Source organism: Oreochromis aureus, linkage group 2, assembly GCF_013358895.1.
Source record: "Oreochromis aureus strain Israel breed Guangdong linkage group 2, ZZ_aureus, whole genome shotgun sequence".
Lineage (NCBI taxonomy): Eukaryota > Metazoa > Chordata > Actinopteri > Cichliformes > Cichlidae > Oreochromis > Oreochromis aureus.
The window spans coordinates 20,203,883-20,224,303 of record NC_052943.1 but is presented as its reverse complement, the minus strand read 5'-3'; the positions used below and the strand labels follow the sequence as shown (position 1 = coordinate 20,224,303).

Genomic DNA, 20,421 nt, shown 5'->3' with positions numbered 1-20,421 from the left:
CTGGCTAAAATAATAACTAATTCGCCTAATGTCTAAAATTTTATACCGTGGCGCTTTTATTTTGGTAAGAGAAGAGGGCTTTCAGAATTCTTCCGGTTCAACTGAAACGGCTAAGGTTTTCTTTTGACAGGACAGACGGTGTTTCCGGGTCACCCTCGCTTCGAACTTCACAAACCATAAACAGAAGGCTGGTGCTCTGTGATCGGAATTTACCTGATGTATTGACAGCCTTATCGCTTTTAGTCACCAAATTCTAAGCCAACTAAATTGAGTCATGGCTGGTTTACCACCGGGAGATCCACAGCTGGTCTCAATGATCGTAAATCATTTAAAAACCCAGGGACTCTTTGACCAGTTCCGAAGGGACTGTCTGGCAGACGTTGACACAAAGGTAAGCACTAAAAGCATGCTCATAACACATCAATAGACGGTGTTTTACTTAACGAGTGTAGAGTTCAGTTTAGGGGACTATCTGTTTTGCGTTATCTGTATTTTTGTTGGAGCTGTTTCGACATTGGGGTCTCAGCTTTGCTACAGAAGCTACCTACTGCACTTTTAATTGAGGATACTAAATGTGTGTACTACTGTATGCCCACTTTCGCTACATCCATTAATCTTCTCTGTGGTTTCCTGTCTGGCAGTTAAAAATTCAACATCCTTTGTCCAGTATATCCACTATCCCTCCTCTGTGCATGTCCAAACCATCTCTGTAACTTTCTCTCCAATACACTCAACCTGAAATATCTCTCTAATATACTCATTTCTGCTCGTCCGTCCTTGTCACTCCCATCTACAGTTCTGCCACCTCCATCTCAGGACTCCTGTTTTTTTGTTCATCTCCAAGCCATTCCTAAAAACCTATCAATTTCAACTGTTTTTAGTCAAGTCTGAAGTCTCATTTCAGCATGTAATGTCCATTTGCAGTGATGTTCTCCTTTGTGTGCTTGGGAGTGATATTTGTAATGGAAGTGTTCAAATCTTTTACAGCCAGCCTACTTGAATCTGAAACAACGAGTGGACAACTTTGTCTCCAATCACCTCTCCAATCACACATGGAGCCCTCATTTGAACAAAAACCAGCTGAGAAACAACATCAGACAGCTTGTCCTGCAGTAAGTGAGATATGGTATTCCTTCTTGTTCTGGCTTGTCGACATTGACTAAACTTACCGCAATCTGTGTCTCTTAGATCTGGGATGCTGGAACAGGGAGTGGACAGGATTGTGGCCCAGGTGGTGGATCCTAAAATCAACCATATCTTTAGGCCGCAGGTGGAGAGGGTTGTCCGTGAATTTCTGTCCCCTGGCAGCTGCTCTGAGGAGCCACCAGCCCCTCTGCCTTCAACAGAGGCCAAACCAGACAGCATCATTCCTGAGCAGGGTACACAACATTTTATGATTTTTATCAGCTGCAAATGTCACATGTGGTTGTATATCTTTGATTACTCTCAAATATTAAAATATTTGAACAAGTGCCATTTCATGTTTACAGCCTCAACATCGACTCCAACTACCACTGCCAGCGACGCCATGTCCATCCTGGACACTATAACTTCTCTAAACCAAGAAGCTAGCGTCAGAGCCAGCTCAGCACCCGAAAAAGCACGTAAAAGCCAAGCTGCAGATGACTTCATGCAGGTGGAGGATAGTGAGCAGGACATGAGTATTGTTGAGGAAGGTGACAGTCACCAAGAGGTAAAGCCACTGGAAGAGGAAGAGGAAGCAAAACTCTCAGCAGAGGTTCAGGCGTTAGAGGTAAAGACAGAGGAAACACAGGAACAGGTGGAACTGGGAAAAGAGCCGTTAAAGGAGGATGTGAAAATAGAAGAGGAGGAGTACGTGGCTCAGGAGCAGACAGAGGAAGAGAAGGATAAAACAGCAAGCAAAGTCAGTGGAAAACCCTCAGAAGAAAAACAGGATGATGATCTACTGAAATCTACAAGCAAGGCAAAACAGAAGGCCAGAGAGAGGATAAAAGAAGGTGATCTGCAGCATCCTTTGTTTGTTTTTATATTTATTTAGCAATAGAATAGAATGGAATAGAATTCAACTTTATTGTCATTGCACACGTCACAAGTACAAGGCAACGAAATGCAGTTTGCATCCCTCCAGAAAGTGCTTTAGCAATAATATAGATATATTACAGAATATAGATCTATTATAGATATGATACAATGTACATGGTTTGAAGGTGTGTTATTAATATACTATAAGTATGTACAGGCTATAACTGAAGTGAATGTACAAGCTATGAACAGGTTATACGTATGGTTATAAATATGAAAAGCTATAGCAGATAATAGATATACAATTGCGAGTATTAATAAACAGTTGTAAAACTATAATTATTGTATTGCACAGTATGATTGTCTATACAGAATTTACGTTACCAACTTCACATTACTTTATACATTTGTCACAGTGAAGGGATTTAGATGCATTTTCTTATGGTGGACAAACTTTAATACAAATTTACTTTACACAACAAAAATGTGACGATGCCATGATTCTGTGTTTATTTGAACAAGTGAAGAATTTAAAAGATATTCAGGTTTTCACTTCGTTACCTTATCTTACCTTACACTTACACTTAAAAGAAGTTTAAAATCTCAAAGTACCTTTTTCCCTGCAGAGTATTCTTTGGAGGACTCTGACCTGGAAGGCCTGAGTGACATCACAGTGAGCTCTGTCCACACCAGCGACCTGTCGTCATTCGAGGGGGAAAGTGAAGACGAGCAGCAGCTGTCTGATTCTTCCGAAGAGGGCGAGCTTCCACCTGATGGTCTCTGCTGGCAGCAAGCTTTGTATTTTTGAATAACATCACCATTATTTGGAGCACTTTGAAAATATTTTTAAATATTTTTTCTGTATGTACTTGCTTCTTTTTCTCCCAGATGAAGGTGAGAGGGAAGAAAAAAAACACAGCACCGGAGACACAGGAGATGAAGACAAAGAGCGTAAACCTCGTCGCAAGGCCTATGTTTACAAGCCCTTCCTCTACTCCCGTTACTATAGCGACTCAGATGATGAGATCACTGTGGAGGAACGTCGTCGTTCTGCGGTGAGCTGTTTAAATGTTAACATGTTACGTGCAGAGATTTAAAACTTTTTCTAGTTAAATGAAAAGCTTAGATTGATGGACGGTTATAGACTGAACACATTATGATGTTTTATGGTTACATCTGCTGTCTTTTAAATACATTTATTGAACAAACTGTGGTCCTTCCAGGCAAAGGACAAAGAAGAACGGCTGCTCAAGAGACAACAGAACAGAGAGCGAATGGAAGAGAAGCGCAAACAGAAAGCAGCACAGGCTGAAGAACAAGGTTTTTATGTCATAGACACTTGTGGCCTTCAGTGTTTCTTCATTTTCCTCATCTTGTGTATTCCACTGTTTTACTTTAGTTATATACTCCCTTCCCCATGCTTTCACAGGACTGCAAAGAGTCCACCCACATATATAATAGAAGAGGTCTTACCAAATTGCTGGCCTGGAGGATTCAATGCCAGTGCCAGAATTTCATCTGCGGTCAAAGTTCAGAGGAAATGCAAAAACCTAGACTCTTCGGGCCTCAATTAGCATGTTAAACGTTAAAAATAATGACAGTGCATTTAGAAAAAGACTGCACAAGTTTGGCTCTTGTGCAGGAACGGTTGCCAGGGGAAAGCCTCTTGTCCTCAAACCACAAGACCAAAGTGAAGGTGTTCAGCCCTAATGTATTTGTGCCATTCCTGCATTGCTGCAAAAACTAAATGTAGCATGTTAGCTGTCAAGCATGGTGATGAAGAGGTGATGATTTGGGCTGCCTTGCTGTCATTGAGTTCACCATGAACTCCTCTGTATACCAAAGTGTTCAAGATTAAAATGTTAGGCCATCTGTCCGACAGCTGAAACTTAGCTGACACTATGTCATGCAACAGGACAATGATCCTAATCACCGCAGCAATACTAAAAAAGAATGACTGGAAAAGAAAAGAATCAAGGTTGCAATGTCAAAGTGCAAACCTGAGCCTCACTGAAAGTCTGTGGCAGGATCTTAAGAGATCTGGGCATAAATGAATGCCTGCAAACTGCAATGAACTGAAGCAATGCTGCAGAGAACAGTGAGACAACAGTAAATATTACAGTAGGGTCTCTACTGTACAGTATAAAGTGCTATATAAATAAAATTGGTAATTGTGAGAGACTCATAAAGTCTTCCAAAAATTATTATATCAACTTATTGCTGCTGAAGGTGGCTACAAGCTACAACACTTGGGATGTGCTACATTTTTACAGCACCCCCCCCCCCCCAAAAAGATTAGTTTAATAAAGTGTTGTTTGTGCCTATACTTTTTGTGTTTCCCCTTGATCTATTTGGATGATCAGAATTTTTTTTCAACCTGTCGAGTTGTCTGGATGTTGTCCAAAAAATAGAGAATTTATACTCATGTTTAGTTCAAAATTCACATCACAAACTCCGTAAATTGTATTGCCTTGGCCAGGTTGCATATTTGTCCTTTATTTTCTCCTGGAAATAACTTTGTGTACTTGTAACACCTGCATGACATAAAAGGCCGAATGTCCTCCACAGATCACAAAAAACAAAAGAGCAGCGACTCTGCTGCCCTCGAAGGTCCCGGAGCCAAAGAAGCCCGCAAAGAGAGGAAAGTTCTGGAGAAAAAAATGGCTCTCAACAGGAAGAGAAAACTAGACTCAAGGTTTGCAAAGGCTTGGACACAATTTTGTACAGTAGATGCTTATTTTTTATTATACTCTGAAAATGCATATATTAATTGTACTTTTTCAGGAAAGAGGGAGATGTTTCAATCAAAAAGAAAGGAGACACGAAAGACACTGTAAAGAAAACGGTATGTAAAAGCTAACATTGATGAAACAGATTTCAGGCATCAGGTTTTCATCATGAGTTGTAACTTTGTGTTTTTCACTTATTTTTGAAAATAGGAAGTGAAATCTGCCACCTCAAAGACACCACAACATAAGCTGATGAAAAATCTGTCCGAACCTTCATATTCTGATGAGCGACACAGAGGGACAAGCGGCAGCATCTCAGAAGATTCCAGCGATACAAAGAAGATAGCTGACAAAGGAAGGACACACTCCTTCATCTTGGAGCTGGAGCAAGGCTCCCAAGAGGCTCTCAGACAGCGCTCAGTTGGAAAATTTGACCGTCTGTCTCACAAAGAGCTTCACTCCAAAGAACGCAAAGAGAAAGAACGCAGCTTGTCAGATGAACGTGTCAAGCTCAAACAGAAGCAGGAGAAAAAATCTGAACATCAGGCGGATGAATCTCAGCAGAAGGAAGGCAGTGCTGTTAAAGTATCCTCTGAAGAGAAAGGCGAGAAGAAGCCCAAGATCAAAAGTGAGAAGAAGATCACAGGAAGTACAAAAGAAGGCAAGGTGTCTGAAAATGTTTCTGAAGAGGGAGGTTCTAAAGATCCAAAGAAGGTGAAGACTACATCTGTGGAGGCTATCAAAACGGAGAAAGACAAGAATAAGGACAAAGATAAGATCAAAGAAAAGGAAAAGGCCAAAGGAGAGAAAACCTCAGTTAAAAGCGATTTCAAGCAGCTGCTTCGCCCTGATTCTGCAGGTTCCTCTGAGGATCGATCCGACATGGAGCCTGAGTCAAACAGCAGCAAGAAGAAAGATAAACACTCCAAGGAAGTCATGAAAAAGCCAAAGAGCCACAGTGAGGACAGGCCAGGAGATAAACTCAAATCTAAAACTGACAGTAAAGACAGTGAGAAGGAAAAAACAAAAGCAGATCAAGATGGACAGAAATTAAACAGGTCAAGCTCTGAAAGTGACAAAGATCCAAAAAGGGTCAAATCATCAGAAAAAGGAAGAATTTTAGAAAAGTCAAAATCAAAATCCAAAGAGGAGGCAAAGACTCCATTGCTGTCAAAGACGGAGAAGAGAGTTCACAGTCCGGATGTCAAAAGTGCAGGAGTTTCATGCATCAGCAAACCTGAAGCAACAAAAGAGAAAAAGAAAGAGGGAAATGCAAAAGACCAGAGCAAAGTCTCTGAAGAATCTTCACAGGAGAGATCTGACAGTAAAAGTGCAAAGAAAAAGCTGGAGAAGAAGGATAAAGTTTCAGAAAAGAAAGATGAGAGTCAAGAAGAGAAAGCACCAAGAGAGGAGAAACTGGAAAAGTCGGATAAATCCCCTTCGGTTTCCTCTCTGAGTCTTGAGGCAGATGAGCCGCTGAAGAAACGACCTCTTCTCCAAGACACAAGCACAGACTCCGATCCCGTCACCACCACCGTCACCACGTTGTTCTCAGACGATACCTGTGACGCCTTGAGCGACATCACCCCCGAGCCGCCCGAGGGAGAGACGGAGTCACGCCTGTGCGAGATGCCAGCTGTGCCTGCAGAGGCCGATGCCCTGCTGACTCTTATGGACGTCTGCACGTCAGCAGAGGCGAGACTTCCACCTGAGAACACTCGAGAGGACGTGACATCCGAGATGGAGCTTCAGGATGCTGATATGAAGATGAAAGAGGCAGCTCTGACCCTGCTCTCCATGGATCCCGACAGCACAGTGTCCACCAGCTTACTGTGCCAAGAAGCAAGAGAAGAGTCGGCGGTCGTTCCGCCCGCCCCACAACCAATGGAGACAACTACAGCTGAAGAGGAGCAGCCTCCTCCTATGGAAGTGCACACATCTGCTGAAACCGAGTCGCCAGCTGCTGAAACCGAGTCGCCAGCTGCTGAAACCGAGTCGCCAGCTGCTGAAACCGAGTCGCCAGCTGCTGAAACCGAGTCGCCAGCTGCTGAAACCGAGTCGCCAGCTGCTGAAACCGAGTCGCCAGCTGCTGAAACCGAGTCGCCAGCTGCTCGCCGAGTCCCCAGCTGCTGAAACAGAGTCCCCAGCTGCTGAAACAGAGTCCCCAGCTGCTGAAACAGAGTCCCCAGCTGCTGAAACAGAGTCCCCAGCTGCTGAAACAGAGTCCCCAGCTGCTGAAACAGAGTCCCCAGCTGCTGAAACAGAGTCCCCAGCTGCTGAGCCATCACCAGTTGCATCTCAAGAAACCGATGAGCTTGCTGATGTAAAATCAAACATTGCAGGTTTGTGCCATTGTGTATTATTGGCTGTAAAACAAGTAAGAATAAAGAGCTAAACATGCGTCTCTTTACAGATGAGTCAGAAAGCACAGAGGTAAAAATGGACACTTCAGATGTTGAAACTTCTGAGACGCTGGCTCTAAAGGTAAATGTCACAGCTGCAACAAATCAAAAATATGTAGTTTAACTATACTGTAGTTAATCTGCATATTTTGTCAGTGGTATTTTCTGAGTTTCTATTGTCTGATGTTTTTCTCTGTCATAGGAGGATGAAGCTATTGCAGATGAAATTCCTTCAAAAGAAGAAGCTGAAAATACTGAAATATTTCCTGAAATGCAGTCGGATGAGAAACCAGCAGTACCACCTGAAGAGGGTATACTTTCTGATCTGTCATGTTCATTAAATCCAGATCTGCATAGCTGTGTTCCAGCTGTTGAATCGCTCACTCTGTAGTGCACAGTGTAGCGGGGAGCCATTTGTAGTGCAGTTTGAACTCTCAGTTGTATTTAATGCTTGACTAAAAATGATCTACGTCAGTGGTGATGTATGTATGTGTGTGGTCAGAAAATAAAGCCATTAGAGATGGATTTAATGTATAGATGTCTCCCCGAAATCCAAACCAGAAGCATATTTAATAATTTGACTGCTTGTTTAGCGATTCATTAAGTACATATTTTAATGGATTTGAATGACTTGTAAGATTAGTAAAAGTCTCCTGGCGGCTCAGCAGATCAGAGGCTGTGACTGTTTGATGTGTCCCCGAACATGATTTTTCACATTTCTTTTCTCATTTGTATTGATTCTTATCCATATACACGAAATCTGCATTTTGGGGGTTAGAGGAGTTGGTGGTTCAGAAAAAAAAATTCACCAAGTTCCAGTCACACATGTCACAGATTTTTCCACATCATTTGTATTTAATATTTTATTTTTAAAGGAGTTATTCATTATAAATACATTAGTTGTTTAAGTTAAGGCTTTAAAAATCATATGGCTATGGTTAGAAAAAGATCACGTTTGGGTTCAAATGTAATGGTTGCTGCTGTTGGTACTAGTAGTGACAGTCCTGTTCATCCTCGTGTAGGTGGATAGAGTTCAGCCGAAGTATTTGCAATTGCATGTGTTTGCATGTGTGTTTATCCAAAGCAGCTCAAATGCACTGGCCAGCGTTCTGTTATTTGTTCATGTAAAATTAGTAACGTTACATCCGAATATTGTGCAAAATGCCTCAGTAGCTACTGAGTCCATTATTTTGCAAATACCCACTGTGTCTGTGGGTGAGAGAGTCAACAGTTTGAACACAGACCTCGCATCTTCTTCTTTTCTCATGATAATACAGCTGTAACTTATTTCCTTTTACATCAGTGTCATAGCTTTATATTAACTTAATACATTTTCCAGCTGCTGTGTGTGAAAACGAAGAGCCCACAGGAAGCACAGAGGAAAACACAGCGGCTGGTGTTCCTAACACCAGTGAACAATTTACTGAAACTCCTGGTGAACAAGGTGAGCGCTGAAACAAGTTACTGCAGAGAAAAATACAATGGTGTGTTTGACTGACAAATAACTCTACATCTCATCATAAAGAACAACCAGAGCCAGATGATGCCGTCACAAGGGAAAACCTCGAGGTGAGTAGTGATCCACAATACCCTGAAACAAATTAGAACTGTTTACTTTCATACATTTGTTTGTATTTGTATGTTTTTTACAACTCAAACTCAATCATCTTATTTCAACAATAGGCAGAGGAGGCGGTGGGTGAGGAGGATGGGACCAAGACGGACATAATTAACAGTAAGTTTGTCTGCAGATGGTGAATATTTAAGATAAATTCATAAAAACACTTTCAAAGGGCGCCGTTTTAACCTTCTTGTTTTCACCACTAGGTGAAGCTGAGAGTAAGCCAGTGGAGGAAGGAAATGTCTCAGCAGAGAAAAGCGATCCACACACTGTAAGTGTTTAGCTTTTACCCGTGCTCACTTACATGTTACTCATCCTTAACTGTTTAATCTGATCAGTTTCTCCTGTTTGGTTTAGATGGAAACCAGTGTCCCAGACAGGACTGAGGAGGCCAGAGAATCTGAGCCGGAGTCTAAGCTAGTCAAACAAATCAGTGAGTCAAGTGGCTCCTTTGGAAAATTACTCACACTTGTTGAGTTTACTCTTTGAGTTTACACTGCTGTATCTGGTTTGAAACATGTCGCCAGAGTAATGCTTTTAAGAGGATTACATTTTGTTTTTACATGCTCGGTACTTGTCAGCTGGTCCTTTTACAGTTAATCTCAGTTGTTCTTGCTTGTTTGAAATTTCCAGGTAATGTCTCCAGCGCAGATAGCCAAGATGATGAAAAAGGCTCAGATCTGTCAGAAAAGGTAACTCCCAGCAGTTTTTTTTTTTTTAATTCATCTCGTAAATATCTAAAAATGGATGTGCAGAAATATAGTACAATACTCTGTATGCAAACACTTTTCTGTTCTGTAGGAGGAGAAAACAGAGGGAAGAGGAAGGCGGAAACGAAAGCTGTCCAATCAGAAAGCTGCAGCAGTGAAAGAGTCTGGTACGGCAGCTCAGATTTATTTCTTCACCTAATTTCAAAATACAAAGAAATTAAAAGACGAAAGGGTGATTTGTAAAAAATGATTTTTATTACTCGGTTAGCTGAAGGCAATGGCTTAATGGTAACCCTTCCAAAAAAGTCAGTAAACAACATATTAACCAGTTATGACCACTGAAAAGTGTCCTTCACCAGGTTCTGGTATGATTTTTGTCAGATAATCATCACAGTCTAGTTAACTAATGCATTGACTCTGTTTCTTTAACACATCAGGTGAGGAGGCGAATGAGAAAGAAAGTAAAGAGCAGCTGCCTGCTGAGGTAAATAACGCTTCATTCACTTCACCTCTATCACAAATACTGTTAAGAATACAAAAACAATCTCTGCTTGTGTTTAAAAATACACGTTTGCTGTTATTTTTATCTCCAGGACGCTGAGCAGGAGAAGCCAGTGGAGGTAAAAACCCCTCGCAGGGGACGATCGTCCAAACCCACAGAGGAGGCGACGAAAGACGAACCAACACAAGTGGAGAAGTTGGAGGAGACTCCGAGCCGCAGGCGGAGACGATCAGCACCCAAAGAAGCCGCAGCTGGTAAGCTGCTCACTTTAAATTAGTGTTCACTGTTAATGTGTGAAAAGGAAATGACCTGAAAATAAGAGAGTTTTATTATGTAGAAATGGATTTGGCTTTGGACACAAACTGAACACAGGTGAAAAAGCTGATGCACTTTATGTGGGGCTATAACTGCTTCTTTAATTTAATTTATTATTTGTGTTATTAGATAATTAATGCTTCTTTAGCTTCTTGGTTAAATGGGATCTGTTATTCTTTTTCCTGCTGAGCAGAAGAAAACGGGTTTAAATGCAAGCGGCAGGAGAAGTGAATCGACTTGATTCAGGCAAATGAACCAAGCGCCTGCACCTGGTATAAGAGAAATAATGTTTATTCAGTACTGTGAATTGTGCCAATCTAACTTAGAAGAGTTCACTGATAAAAAATGCGCAGCGTAATAGGAAATGAGTGTAGTAGGTTCCCTTTAACAACATGTCGAATAAGTGCAAGAATTTTTTTTCTCTAGATTGTAGTTTTTTGCACTATAAAGTGGTTGCTGAGTATAAAATAATGTACAACACAAGCTGTTAGTTTTTTTTCTTTGAGTTTTGCTCTTTTTAAAAACAATATCTCAGATAAGCAGAAGGAAGACGAAAATAAAGTCGTTGAAAGTCCCGAACAAACCTCATCGGAGAAAGCAGCAGAGACTGAAGCGGTGGAAGAGGTGTGTTAAGAAAATCTCAGCATGTCCGTAATATTTAATAACACGTGTCGTTGCAGCTTCTTTGCCTTTTTTTCTCATGTGACATTGTTGGTTAACTTTGATGTTTTATACTCGTAAGAGTGAGTACATTAAGACTTTCTTTTGTTGTGTTTTTCCTATTCTTAGAGAACTGAAGAGAAAAATGAACCAATCAAAAGTGAGGTCAGTCTGCTGCCGTCTGTTCCAGAGGATGGCGAAGGAGCAGCAAGCGCCGAATGCAGCGATCCTGCTGACACCAGTGAGTTTGTTTTTTAAATGATATATCGATAACAAGTGGGTTAAACCTCAACAGCTTCTCATATTAAGAATTTTCAAATTATGCAAGTGTGTTGGATGAATATGAGCTTGGTTTTTTTGATGAGGGAAAAACAAACAGGAAGTTTTTTATGTTATTTAAATGGAACTTGAATTCTTTTTACTGTGAATGATTGATAATAAATGTTTGGTGTGAACTTGTATGGTTTCTGAATTGGGCCATGAAGGAAAGGTTTGAAAACTAGTGGCTTAAAGAAAGTCTGGAAATGAGTGAGCTTTAATATAAAAAGCTTTAAAATACATGTTTTGATTAATCATCATTGCAGGTGAACAAACAGTGGAGACCAAAGAATCAGAGGAAATGGAGGTGTGTGAATGTGTGGAGGTGAGATTTCTTTACCTGTAACTCCTCTCCTCCCAGTATGCATTCACTACCCTGTTAATGACCTTCATCTGAACTTCTTCTTGTTTTGTCCTGCAGGAAGCTCGAGCTCCGGAGGAGGTGGTGCAGGACAACAGTGGACAGGAACAAAGCGAGCAGCAGCCTGATAAAGACAGTGGTGAGGCAGCACACAAGCTAGCTGTGTAATTACCACAGTGCTTCATGTGTTTTAAAAACACCTTCAGTTGAGAGTTTGCAGTCTTTGTATCTCAGGTTTATTTTTTTTCAGGCCGTTCCCCGTCTGCGAGTCAGTCAGAGGCTCATGAGGATGTAAAAGAGCAGAGCTGCAGTGAGAAGAAGACACAAGACGTATGTTTAAAAATGATGTATCTGCATACTTTACTTTTTATACTGAGGCTGATGTTTGTGTAAGGACTTTTTACCTCAGTCACAGTTCCCAGTGTACGTTCACTGACTTATTTGAACTCTTCCAAGGGCGGGGAAGAGCAACAGCAAGAGGACCAAGAGACGACTCCAAAGAGGACTGGTCGGAGGGGACGGCCATCAAAGGCAGCAGCTACAGAGGATTCAGGTAAAATGTGATTAAATCTGAGTCAACAGGCTGTAGCAGTCACTGTGAAGCTAACATGATGGTGGGATATAAGATTATTTGCTGTGGATGAGTGCGTTATGCTTCAGTGATTCTATAGCTCCATCTGACAGACTTTATATATATTTAACCGATAACTCTCGCAAAACTTGTCATCTTTCCCTCAGATAAAAAGGTCAAAAAAGCAGAGGAGAAGGAAAGTGAGCAGAATGATGAGGAAGAGGAGGAAGACGAAGGTGAGAAAGAAGGAGAGGAAGAAAAAGAAACTGCAACTAGAGCCACAACACGGTTGGCTTCTCGCCGGGAGGCTGAAAGGTAATTCAAACGTTATCTGATGGTTCAAATTTCAGATTTCCAGTAACACCAAAACAGAGACTTTGCCAAAAACCTGCAGATGAGTTAAAACAACATATTTCTATTATTGAATGCCGAGCATTAAAATTCACCTGAACTGTGAAACTGCGAAGTTTCTCCAGTGTTCACGAATGAGCATTTGATTATTTTGGAGCTGAATATTTGCACCTCGAAGGCATCGTCGCCGTCAAATCATATTAAATAAAATCAAGGGAGATTTGGTACTAAAGCAACAACTGTTGTTTTGTACTTTTCTTTTTACTGTTCCCCAGAAACAAGCCAAGTAAACCATCCACCCGGGCAAGCAGACAGAACGGTAAAGAGGAGACCGCAGCTGGCACACGGTGAGCTTCAGCAGCATGAGCGAGCTACTGCTCAGTCGCTGCTCTGTGAAAGAAAACATTTTGCCAAAAGATTTCCTGGAATTTCAAGATGTTTTTCACTTATTAGCTCCTAAAATAAAAATAAGTCTTCTGCAGAACCTGAGCTGTGTTAAAGAAAGGTAAATCAAACAGCGGTAATAGGACTTCAGTATGTAATTGATTAATAAAATGATGATAATAATACTAATTTGGGTAATTTGGCCTCTACATGTAAATATTGTAACGCTTGTGCTGAAATCATTTGTTTAAATTTGCAAATGAGGCATTATCTATGTAAACGTGTGCTTTTCCAGAATAGAAATCTGAAACTGCGTAAAACCAGATGCAAATTCTTCTTCTTTTTTTTTTTTTTTTTTTTTTTTGGTAAATCGTGTTGATACTTTAGAGTGAAAAGTTTTTAAGGCAGGGATTTTGAATCTCTTTTTAATCTGAACATAGAACCAGCAGCCAGAAAAAGTCAATTTTTTTTTTCTTGTTTTGGGGAATAAAATGTTCCAAGACAACCTTTGTGTAAAAAAAATCAATAAATAAATAACAAATATAAGTCCACATTATAAGTTGGAAAATTTGGTAAATGTTTGTATCGTGGTCGCTGGCTTATTTAATGGAAAGTAGTATTTACTTGAAAACGTTAATAGATATTTTGGCATCTGGTTAAAAATAGTCAACAAATTATAAGTATGACTCATTTCATCATGAAATATGCTTGAAATGGTAAACAGACACACTGCAGGAAAATAAAGATCTAAATCTTTATTTTGAATGTTAACTTCCACTGAAAGGAAACAACACAGTGAAAAATATCAAAAACTGACCAGAGATTCAAAGAAAAGACACTTTTGCTTGCAGTGCCTCATCTTAATAGGAACGTAATGTGATTTTTTTATTTTTTTATTTTTTTTTTGAGTTTATAAATCAAAGGTGTCACAATACCACCAACATAAACAAACAAGAAGAAGGTGAAATAATCATTTAACGTAATTAGCTACATTAGGAATAAGAAATGTGGGTTTTTGGTGGAAAAAGGAAATTATTATAATTTTTTTTAATCACTAAATTTCTAGGTCAACTAATTATTTTATCTCTAGATTATGAATTTAAAATAAAACTTGAAAACTTTGTACAACTAAAATCACTCATTGGTGGACAAAACGGTTGAATATATACTCTTTATTTTTCTTTATTACAAAGTAGTACATTTAATACTTTATCAAAATTTAGTTTTAAGACAATAATTTAAAAACTCTGTTTCTCAGCATCTATGGTGTCTAAGCCAGCCTGTGTTTGACTTTAGTGACAGCTTGTACACTTTTTTAATTCCTTCAAAATAAAATTAATCTAGTAGGCCCTAAAATAAGGACTTCAAGTCTTGTATCTATTTTAAACTTCTAGACTTAAATTCCTCAGTTTATGGATACAGAATGGAGACTTCTCTCTCTCTACTTATTCTCCATACCTTTTTTTTAAGGAAACAATACTTTCCTTTTTGTTAAAGGCTAAACTCTAGCGGGCTTTTTCTCCTTCTATTTTCAACTCAGTCTCCAGCACTGTTTTTCAAATCCAGAGATTATGTGAACAAGCTCCACTGTTTCGACACGTATTAGTTATAGCATTACTTTTCCCAAATAATGGTATATTTAACATGAACACGACTCTTGAACAAATGGATTGACACTTGCTCCTTGTTTCCCTCCTGCAGCGGGACGAGGGGCCAGGCGGCGGCGGCGGCAGCTGCGGCGAAAGGGGGCCGCAAGCGGGAGACCAGCCCTCCTGCTGTGCGAACGCGGGGAGGACAGAAATCAGAGGAGCCCCCTTCCAAAAGAGCCAAACGCTAGGATGCCTGAGAGCGGCACAACGGTTTACCCCAGCGGTGTTGTTTTTACACTCCATATTTGAAGAGCCTCTGCAGTCAGGCACGTAAAGCTGTTTCTGCTTCACTGGCTGCAGATATCGAAGAGCTCTGGATAGTATTATACACTCTCCTCTGATGGTTGAGTGTAAACCTGAGGATCTGTGTAAGAATCCCCCAGAATACCTTCTGCAGCTCTGCACACATATGGTTTGGATCAGACTTCATATTTCACCATTTATTCAGTAATGCCCAGTGAGTATTTCAGCCCAATCAGAAGCCTAATGTGCAGCCAAGTTGTGCTTTGTGATAAAGAGGGTGAAGTCTGCAGAGGCCAGATTGTGTTTCATATACACACTTGTACGTAGAAATCAGCAATTTGTGAATTTTATAAGTACATTTTCATTCTGTGAATGAAACAAGATGTTTTCCTCCTAGCTTTATTTTTTTTATGTAATAGTCAGAAGTTAAAGAAATGATTTTTGTTTTTTTGTTTTTTTTATTCCACATTTTAAATTGATTTAAGACCTCAAAGACGGGGCAAAACTTGAAGAGTCTTTCATTACATAGTTTACTCCTGGTTTTTACTCACTAAATGAAGACCATCTAGTTATTTTTATTGTTACACAGTTAGCCATCAGTATGTATTAATGTAAAGCCAGAATTTCAACATTTTTAAAAAAAAATGTATATTAAAAAACTCACAAATAACATATTTGTTGTTCCCTTGCTACATTAAAAGCACCACAAATCAATATTATATGATCTAATCTTTGTCTTCTCAAGCTTGCAACTGATCCACACAGGAGCTGATTAAAACCAAAAATGCTCACCTGATTGTTTCACTGAAGCTTAGTGAAGAAATATCTGCAAAAGGAAACTCAACCACGCCACCCTGCGCTGCAGTCTGTGTTTATGAAAAGATTACACACGGCAGAATATACAGATTTTTATTAATTCACCCATATTATGTCTCGGACGTTATCTCCGCTGTTTCCTAAATAGATGTGCTGTCTGTGATGTGTAAATAGCCAAAGACGAGAACCAATCGCCTCAGAGCGGAGAAGGGGAGAGGACATTCCTGCCTGCTAATGGGGGATAAAACTGACAAACTTGGAGTGAAATATTCCACCATCATTAACATGTTAGGGGGCTCTAATCGCCGCACCTGAACCTTTGTGATCCACAAAGCACAGACACGGAGAAGGAGAAGGTTACAGAAAGCCGGAGCTCTCAGGTTGAAGTTTTCCACCCATTCCTGTGGATGGCCAAATTCGATTCCTTAAAGGTGTACCTCTCTCAGGTATTTCCTGGTGCTGCAATCCAAGCATTAACTTATTAGCCCAACGACTCTGCTTTAAAGGTTTGGATCAGCTTTCATTTAGCCACCAGGTCTGGCAGACAAACAGCGCTCCTTTCACTTTCCGATGCCACTGGAGCAACTTGAGATGTCATTTTATTATAGTCGTTTGCATTGTAGTCCAAAGTAATTTTTGCATTTGCTTTGCAGTCTCTGTGGCTGACTATCAGCTAAATATTTGAGGCAGATTTATTAGCATCAGGTTTCATGGATGAGAGGGGAGGAATACTTTCAGCTGTACATGGACCTCGATTTTTTAGAAAATAATCGTCTAGATCTACTCACTGAGCTCCTGCTGCATAAATCTGAGCAGATGTTGACCTGCTTTTAGATGTTTTCAGTTTGCCGTACCTGCAGTACTTTTCCACATCCTGGGAGAACAGGGGTCTCGGTTCATAATCGCAAGTAAAATTTTCCAAAATGAATCCATAACTGCAGCAGATGGTTGGTGCCTGTTACAGGTCTGCTGTGAGGCTGCAGCCAGTGTGATATCTGAAATAATTAAACATTTAAGATGTTGCCGTCATCAGGCAAACGTGACATGTTTCCAGTTTTCTTATATGCAATCCACTGACATGATGTGTTACACCAAAAGTAAGAATGGATATTTCCATTTTTTTAATAGTCGCTTTTGCAAAAGACTGTAAAATTATTCAGTTTTAGTTTCATCATTTATTGTCCAGGACCATGCACAAAATATTGATCACATAGGAGAAAAGCTCCCCTTTATATGTACCAGATTAAGCTACTTAGTTGGGACAGGTACACACAGTATTAAACAAACCATAAAATAAAAATAGATCAATGAAAATAAACCTGAAAACAAATAGTTCAATAATGTATATTTGTGGTCTTTTTTTCTTTACTATACAGGGTATTTAAATGAATTTATTTTACGTTAGACGTTCTCTGATTTACGACAATTATAACAGTTAAAAAGCAGAAAGTATTTTATTAATTAATTAAGATTTAACGTGAATCTCCATTTTATTTCTACTACTATATACACTCACAGGCCACTTTGTGAAGTACCCCTGGATCGGACCCCCTTTTGCCTTTAGACTTGATTCTTCATGGCAAAGATTCAACAGGTTGCTGGAAACATTCCTCCGATTTTGATCAATGCTGACTTGATAGCATCACACAGTTTGTGCAGATTTGTCGGCTGCACATCCGTGATGTGAATCTCTCGTTCCACTACATCCGAAAGCTTCTCCGTTTGATTGAGATCTGGTGACTTGGGAGGCCGGCTGAGTCCAGTGAAGAAACCAGTTTGAGCTTTGTGATATGACTCATTGTCCTGCTGGAAGCAGACATCAGACCATGTGGACACGGTCAGCAACAATACTGAGGTAGTATCTGGGGTTCAAACAACAGGTACTAAAACTTTGACTATAAAATATCTTCCACAGCATTACACTGGCAGCCTGAACAGGACAGGATGGATCCATGGCAAACTCTGACTCTACCATCTGAATGTCCCATCAGAAATTGGAAAAAAAAAAAAAAAATCTGCAACATTTTTCCAATTACTGTTGTCCAATTTTGGTGAGCCCGTGTGAACTATAGCTTCAGTTTCCTGTTCTTAGCTGACAGGAGTGGCACCTGGTGTGGTTTCCTGCTGCTGTAGCCCATCTGCTTCAAGGTTTGACATGCTGTGCATTCATGCTCTTCTGCACCTTGGCTGTAAAGAGTGGTTACTTGAGTCAGTATTGTTTTCCTATCAGCTCAAAACAGCCTAGCCATTCACCTCTGACCTCTGCCATCAGTGAGACATTTTCAGCCAGAGAACTGCTGCTCACCAGATAGTTTCTCTTTTTTGGACCATTCTCTGAAAACACTAAAGATGGTGTTTAACTTCAACAGATCATCTTGATCATTTCTACCTGGCTAAATGCACTGAGTCGCTGCCACATGATTGGCTGATGAGATATTTGCAGTAATAAAAAGCTTAACATATGTACCCAATAAAGTGGCCATGACAGTATAGTTTTTGAAAAGGGTGATATTAGAACTGGTGCTGATCTGTACTCATCTTTTACTATAACAGTAAAAACAAAGCAGAAATCCCAAGTAGTAAATCTCACATTAAAACTTTTTTATTTTAAAAATTATGAGAGATGGTGCGTAAAATTAGCAGTGGACAATTATTGTTTGCAATATTAATCGTGTTTAAGGTGTCCAAAGCTGTGGATAAAGGTGGAGGAGTAAGGTATAGATTTACTCCAAAATGTAGAGTAAAGCAAGAGGAAGTACAACAAAAAGTGATTAACCTACTTTAGTGATGCACAGAGAAGACTGAAACGACCCAGCAGACGGTTAAAAAGCCAAAACAGTTTTCTGGTTTTGTGAATGAAGCTCGGTGTGCTGGAAAAAGGTTGTGCAACGTGTTTTTGACTTTCTTTAAAGCAGTTTGGGACTTTTCACACTGGGTGGTACAGGACCTCTGGGCTCTGGCAGGACACGCTGCACCACCTTGACCTCAGCGCTGGCATCTGAATCTGACAGGCAGAACAGAAAACTCGATCCAGGACAACAACAACAACGTAAACTGCCTCTCGTCTCCCTTCTTTCCCTCCTGCGCGTGCCTGCTGGTGGGTAGCTGTTCAGTTTGTGGAGCAGAGAGCTGTGGAAAGATGGCGGTTTCACACAGCTGTCAACTGGAATAGAAGTAACTGTTGGGTTTGAGCAGAGGGGATCCTCTCAGGCTGTGGCAGGGGTAAGGGGGCTCACTCACTCCCACTGCTGCCTCTCTGCACTGGGAGTGGTCTTTCCTCTACTGGGGATTAGGCCAGGCCGACTGGCACTGAATATAATGCTCTCCCATTCAGCCACTCCTCTCACAAGACATAAAAGTTAACAGGTGTTTAATGTCAGAAGTGTTTCATACAAGAGTCATAGAAATAGTCAGCGACAGACAGCAGGGAGGGGTGGTGACTTACAGTCTTTATGGGTTTTTTTTTTAATGCTTTTGCAGTATTGAAATGGCCTCTGTGGCTGAGCTGAAATTTGGATCAGTTTTGGCATCTGAAGCTGCAACAAATACACACCGGAGTGCAGAAATATTACTAATATTTTGTTTTCTTTCCTACATTTTGGGGTCAAATGGATTGTTTCCAGTATGTCAGCACTGTGTGAAGTTTAAAAAAACACCACATGTTTTTACTAAACTAACTGACGCTTAGCTTTACTGTGACAAGTAGATAGATTGTAGGTCTTTTTTTCTCTAGTGCTGTGATGACTGGGGTTTGCTTCCAGAGTACATTAAGAAAGGAAAACAAAAAGGTCACTCAGGCACTCAGGGAGCTTGTCCTACTCTGAGGTTCATGCCCTATCAGTATCTGATCTACACTATAATTTAATAGGTTCTTAATTTGCCCATTCTCCATCCCTCTTTTTGGTTTCCTGAAATCCAGTCCTTGTATTTTTTCTTCTTCTTGTTGGCAGCTGAAACCATACTGCTCCCGTGCGCTGGCAGAAGAAAACAAAAACTCTGCTACAAGCTGAAAAACCTCAGAGAAGATGCTACATCGTTACACTGCGTATGTTAAAGCATTACAATACCTCCAAACAACACAGAACAAGCACATTATATTTGTTTATAAGATGTTACCAGGCAAAGCTGTGCCTCACCTGGACTATGTGCAGAGTAGGTGTGCAAGTACGGATGGGAGGAAATTAACTAGTTACTAACTTGTGTTTATTTTTCCTGATTCCAGCTTCTCAGGTTTTTGAACTGCTGGGTAAGCCGCTACATTATATTGTCAAAAGTATTCACTCGTCTGCCTTCACACAAATATGAACTTGCGTGACATCCAATTCTGAATCCATAGATTTGCACCTATGACAGCTTCAGCTCGTCTGGGAAGGCTTTACAGAAGTTTTAGGAGTGTGTTTATGGGAATTGTTGACCATTCTTCCAGAAGCGCATTTGTGAGGTCAGACACTGATGTTGGATGAGAAGGCCCTGCAGTCTCTGCTCTAATTCATCCAAAAGGTGTTCTGTCGGGTTGAGGTAGTAGTGAGGAAATTTCAGGACGGGACTTGTTGCACAGGTATCAACCTATCACGGTACTGCGCTGGAATTCATGGAGCTTCTGGGAGCGACCACTTCTTTCACAAATGTTTGTAGCGGCAGTCTGCATGCCTATGTGACCATGGAAGTGATTGGAACACCTGAATTCAATGGTTTTGATGGGTGAGTGAATACTTTTGGTAATACAGTGTATGTCAAGCAACATGAAAAGCTACTTTGCATTGTATGAAAGAATATTCAGCAGAT

General features: G+C 40.4%; 2 protein-coding genes across 2 annotated transcripts; both read left to right on the top strand.

The window, feature by feature from the left end:
- The first annotated feature begins 150 nt into the window (after positions 1–150).
- Positions 151–6,892, top strand: LOC120443002 (biorientation of chromosomes in cell division protein 1-like 1). Its single transcript, XM_039620528.1, has 10 exons — positions 151–391; positions 988–1,112; positions 1,189–1,379; positions 1,491–1,979; positions 2,631–2,780; positions 2,893–3,059; positions 3,228–3,324; positions 4,573–4,699; positions 4,789–4,849; positions 4,944–6,892. Exons 1-10 carry the CDS (start codon positions 275–277, stop codon positions 6,864–6,866), a joined length of 3,447 nt encoding a protein of 1,148 aa, XP_039476462.1. The 5' UTR covers positions 151–274; the 3' UTR covers positions 6,867–6,892.
- LOC116321589 (biorientation of chromosomes in cell division 1-like 1) lies at positions 6,892–15,547 on the top strand. The gene is made up of 21 exons (XM_031741482.2): positions 6,892–7,075; positions 7,147–7,217; positions 7,338–7,446; positions 8,475–8,579; positions 8,661–8,704; positions 8,819–8,870; positions 8,963–9,027; positions 9,114–9,189; positions 9,390–9,448; positions 9,558–9,633; positions 9,904–9,950; positions 10,060–10,222; positions 10,819–10,907; positions 11,073–11,184; positions 11,528–11,586; positions 11,683–11,761; positions 11,873–11,952; positions 12,079–12,175; positions 12,361–12,508; positions 12,820–12,891; positions 14,630–15,547. The coding sequence occupies exons 2-21, from the start codon at positions 7,173–7,175 to the stop codon at positions 14,763–14,765; spliced, it is 1,713 nt and encodes a 570-aa protein (XP_031597342.2). The 5' UTR covers positions 6,892–7,075; positions 7,147–7,172; the 3' UTR covers positions 14,766–15,547.
- Positions 15,548–20,421: the final 4,874 nt, after the last annotated feature.